This window comes from Antrostomus carolinensis, unplaced genomic scaffold, assembly GCF_000700745.2.
Source record: "Antrostomus carolinensis isolate BGI_N321 unplaced genomic scaffold, ASM70074v2 scaffold26228, whole genome shotgun sequence".
Taxonomy (NCBI): Eukaryota; Metazoa; Chordata; class Aves; order Caprimulgiformes; family Caprimulgidae; genus Antrostomus; species Antrostomus carolinensis.
The window spans coordinates 1,772-6,712 of NW_010335390.1; the positions used below are offsets into that span (position 1 = coordinate 1,772).

At 53.7% G+C, this 4,941-nt stretch overlaps 1 protein-coding gene across 1 annotated transcript in view; it reads right to left on the reverse strand.

Annotated features, from left to right (window-relative positions):
• Positions 1-56: 56 nt before the first annotated feature.
• Positions 57-4,941, reverse strand: part of STARD3 (StAR related lipid transfer domain containing 3) — a gene marked incomplete at its 5' end in the record, with an annotated part of 8,611 nt that continues 3,726 nt past the window's right edge. Inside the window, 5 exons of the mRNA XM_010174532.2 lie at positions 57-171; positions 1,521-1,625; positions 2,002-2,081; positions 2,629-2,724; positions 3,812-3,874. Coding sequence (XP_010172834.2) covers positions 57-171; positions 1,521-1,625; positions 2,002-2,081; positions 2,629-2,724; positions 3,812-3,874 — 459 coding nt within the window. The remainder of the gene's footprint in view (positions 172-1,520; positions 1,626-2,001; positions 2,082-2,628; positions 2,725-3,811; positions 3,875-4,941) is intronic.

Consider the following 4,941-nt stretch of genomic DNA (forward strand, 5'->3'; position numbering starts at 1 on the left):
ACGCGGGGGATGCCGGAGCCTGCTGGTGAGCTCTGCTGGGGACGGGATGCAGCACATCAGCCAAGGACTGGTTTTACCTTCAGGTCCGTGTTGAGAATCCAGATGAAGGTGCAGACCCTGGGGTTGCTGGGACATTTCAGGACGATGAATCCTCCGGGTCCGTTCTCACCCCTGTAGGGAAGCAAGAACACACAGTCAGAGCCGGGGTTGGCTGAGAAGCTGTTCTGCAGCGCTCTGGGGTGCACCGCACCGATCCTGAGCTAAACTCCTGCAGCAGCAGCAGCAGCCACCCCCTCCGCCTGGCAGCGAGGACTCGAGCCCAGCGGGGTACGAGCAGATGCGCAGGGAAGGTATCTGCTTTGGCTGCAGGCACACCAGCAAGCACGGAGAGGCAGGTTTCCCACAGGTGCCTTGGCAGCAGCGGTGCCAGGGCTGCGGGCTGAGATGCAGACTCTGCCTCCGGACGGTGCCAGCCCAGCCAACACCAGCTCATCACCCCAGGGAGGTTTCTGAGGCACCACCCTGTAGAAATGGGTGCAGATAAGAGGTCCCAGGAACACCGAGCGGTCAGAGAAACCCTGCACAGTCAGGCCAGGCTCAGCATGGGGAGTCTTGTCACTACAGCCCCCAGATCCTTCCTCGCACCATCTGATCCGTCTCAGAGACAAGAGCTGTGCTCACACACACAGCTCAAACACAGATTTCCCTTCCCTGTTCAGGAACACGCTATTTTTCGCTGCATATATTTGTAAAAAAAGATTTTTCCAAGCCTTGAAGTCCCCAGCTCTTAAATAGACTAAGGCAGCTGCAACGGCTCCCAGTTAAAATGTCAATTACTTTAACCAGATTATTAGGAAAAACAAAGTCAGTGGCACAGCGGAGTGGCACAGCTGGGCCCCAGGCACCAGAGCAGACAGTGACAAGGAGTCCTTGTTTGTTGAGACTAACCCTGGTGAGATCCATCACCAGCCAGGCAGAGCTGTCCCTTCGGAAGGGGAGAGGCCAAAGACCTGCCGACACTTTGGGAGCCAGTCCATCCTGACGCAGCTTGTTTCACCCACGGGACCATCTCTCAGTGTCTGCAGCCTTTAAAGTCAGTCAGTGACTGAGCTTACGAGAAGCAAAAGGCATTTGAGAGGCTCAAAGTGAGCCACGCTCAGCTGTTTACTGCCCCTCTGAAATGGCAGCTGGCCCTGCTGGGGAATTAACTGTTACATAAACAGGATGCAGACTGGGTCGGGGTTTGTGCTGTTACTGGTCGGTAACTCCACTCCCTTGAGCAGAGAGAGTTGGGAAACGCCCGAGGAACAACGAACAGCACGGAGAGTTTCTTTAACAAAGGCAGAAGAACAAGGGAAGCAAGGTTTAGTTCCACAAATAGATGAGCTTCCTGCAAACGCTGCCAGAAAGACAGCAGGGTTTTCATTTAAGTGGCTCTTTGCCCTAAGCTCAAGCAAAATGTGTGTGTCAGATACCAGCTTAAAAAAAATTGAAATAAAATAAGAGAACCTGCCTCTTACCTGACATACTTGGAGAGAGGAGGCTTCAGGCTGTGCGTGGTCGACATCCCTGAGGAAATGTACCTGTCCCTCCTCCTCTCGATCCGCCGCACGTTCACAAAATCCCTAAGCAAAGAAAAAGGCGTTGACTGCTTGAAAAGCTGCTTTGAAGGAGCAGATCCCGCTCTGGGGACTGCTGGGACAGGCTGGGGCACAGGTATGTCAACACAGGGACAAAGCTCTGTTATCAGGGACAACGACTGACTGACTGAGACAGATTTGGAGCAATGAGACTCCTGCCAGAAACGTCTGGAGGAGAATTTGGGGGCTCTTTGCTTTGGGGAGTGTTCCCTGCACAGCCAGCCTGGCCACGGTGACACTGAGAGCTCCCAGCCAGCAAAGAGCCGGGGCAGAGAGCTCTCCCTGAACTCAGCTGCTTCTCTCGGTGTTTCAGGAGGGTGTTGAGGGGCTCAGCACAAAACAGAGAGTGGAATAAACTGACCTTGGGGAAACGACACCGCCCGCAGCCCCGGCTGCCACGTCGTACGAGACGATCGTGTTGTCTTCAACCCGCTGCAAAATCTGGGGTGAGGCGGGGGGGAATAAAGAATAGAGAGAGATTTCCTCAGACCTGCAGGTCTGTGTGTGCCCACAGCTGGGTGATACAGACCCTCCCCTGAAACAGCACCGGGATTCAAAGCCACCAGAGTCTTTAGCAGCTGATTTGAGGCTGAGGGGGACGAGCTCTTTGGCAGTGTGTGTGCTCAGGTCTGTCCCCTGCCCTGGGGCTGGTCCCTCTGCCTTTCTTGAGGGGGCACAGGCGTTGCCTTTGGATCCCCACCACACCAAGGGCATAAAACGCCCAAATCCTCCCCAGCAAAAGCAAGCTGCTGGCCCATCTCCCTGCCCACCTCATGGGCTTTTGGATAGGCACACGCATGCAGCTGGCTGCCGCAGAGCATTCGGATCGTACGGATGAGCGGTGGAGATTTAACGCCTCAGTGACTCGGATCCAGCTAAGCTCCAGTAGGGCCTGGGCACCACTGACAGCCGGTGTTGGATTGGGAAGCTCCAACTCTCCGCTCCAAGGAGCTCCTGTGATTAAGCCATCTTTGTCCAGCACGCTCACCTGGCAAGCTGCCACCGTTCTGTTCCACAGGATCATCTTCTCAGGCTGGAGAATAACCTCCTGGTAAACTGTTTCAGCAGAGCACTGCAGGAAAGCCTGAGGAGAGAGCCAGAGCAGTGAGCCAGCCCTTTGCCCCACTTCAGTAAGGTTATTTTGAAGGAACACAGGATAGATCACAAAGAACAACTGGGATAATACAGGAGGGGAGTGGTGAGGCTGGCCTGGCTCGAGCACAGGCAAAGCCAAGGCTGTCACCCCTCTGCCACGGCACTGATGTCCCCAGGGACCTGGAGGGCACATGTGGAGTCAGAGAGAAGAGACTGCACCTTGGGTTTAGGCAGTTGCTGAACTGCTGCCCGCTGAGATCTGTGCTGGTGGAAGAGAGGGCAAGTGTCTGTCTGTGACACGGTGAGACAGACAGACCTTGGGGCAGACGCAGGCTGGCTCCTCTCCCACCCTCACCCCACGTTATCAGCACTTCTGCTGCGTGCGCGATGCCTTCAGGAAGCTGCTGAAAAGCTCCTTGTTGAGCTCCAGCACAGACAACCATCATTTCTCCACATCCCCACGGGACAGGAGATCTTTGAAGGCAAATGGTTAATGCAGTAAAGTGAGACCATCCAGCTTTTTCCTCACGAATAGGGAGCTGCTCCATTGGCAGCTCCTGCCAACGAGGCAACATATGCACTGGAACAAAGAAAAGCCACCGCAGCACCGATGCTTCATTAAAACGTGGTTCACAGCCAAGCCACTCCAGTGAGAGGGCACAGAGCAAGGCACTTCCGAGCAGCTCTTCTCCATGCCAGGCAGCAGCAGACGCACGCTCAGCCCTGGTCTTGCTGGCAATTAGTTGCAATTAGCCTCCTTGGTCAGATTAGTCCTAGATGCTGGGGTTGGAAACGAGTCTTGTAGTCACCTGCTCCCATTTCCACCAGCAGAGATTGGGGCCCAGCATATTTGCTGGGGAGTTTGTCTGCCAGCCAAAGGGCTTTCCTGGAGAGATTCCCTAGAGCGTGCAGTGCAGTTCATCTGTCTCAAGCAAAGAGAGTGTGTTTTGCAGCCTGACCTGTCCTGCCAGGGCCAGGGAAGAGCATGAAAGCTGAGCCGTGGCTCTGAGCAGAGCAGGTTGCTCTTTGCCTCTACCACACAGACTAAGGAAATAATGATCCAGGAAGGTTCTTACCTTTAAAATAAAGGTCTTGCCATGGAAAGGGATTTCAAAAGTGTAAACAACATCACCAAAGTCCTGTGCAAGAAAGAAGGAAGTTACATTTACGTCACCAAAATAAATCGCTTCTATCTGGGGTAAAGTCTGATGATGCTGCGGCTGCAGGAGCCGCCCCCACCTCACGTATCATCCTCAAGGACCCTCCCCAGCCCTTGACTGTCCCCAAACACCACAGGCAGTGACCCCAGCACGGGAACTGCTCTGAGCACATTTCAGATGCACATGCACAAATTTCCATAAACAAAACAATATCCAGAGTGGCAACAGTGATGATGAGACAGAAAAAGAATCCGCCCCGTGCCAGCCTGCAAACTCAAACTCAAGGTCAAATTCTCTTTGTAACAAGCAACCAACACCCGGGTAAGAGAAAGGGGTTCGTTTGCCAACACTGCTGTTGTTACCTACATCTGAGAAGAGACTCCCCAAAGGGGTTGGGGATGGACAGATGATAACCTTTCATCATTAGCCCTGTGTTAAACTCTGATTAGTCTATTTAAATCCATCCCCCTTTTGGATAAAGAAAAACAATCTGCCCAGCTAGTTTGGCATCAGACAATGGATCACTTGACAGGGGAATTTTAAACAACAGATGAGACTGCAGTTTGCAGGGCTCTCACCCTAATCGTGTTGCGAGCCCACAAGCAGAAAGTAAGGTTGGTTTTAGGGGGCAAAGACACTGTCCCTTCCTCTTCACCCTTTGGAGAGAGACAGGAGCTCCAGGTAGCCCAGAAAACTCTACTGTAGTTCAGGGGATGGTGAGGAAACACTCAGGGCAGGGCTCACTTTGCTTTGTGTGTCTCCATGCCACCCAAAGCAAGAGCTGTGACTTGCAGATCCCTTTGGCAAAGCCACAGTGGAAAGATCAGGCAGAAAGATGTCCCTGATTTACCCTCCAGCACCCACCAGGTCCCTTGCCCTGGGGAAGGGGGGGACACACACAAATGGCATTGGGGATGGGAGGAGCAGTCTGTGCCCCACACTCTCCTGCTTCTATCTGGGCTAAAGTTGGCCAGAAAGGCCCCATAGCTTGGCTTGGTGTCCCAAAGGTACCTCGCTGTGGAGCCAGGGCAGAAGCTGCAGCAGGG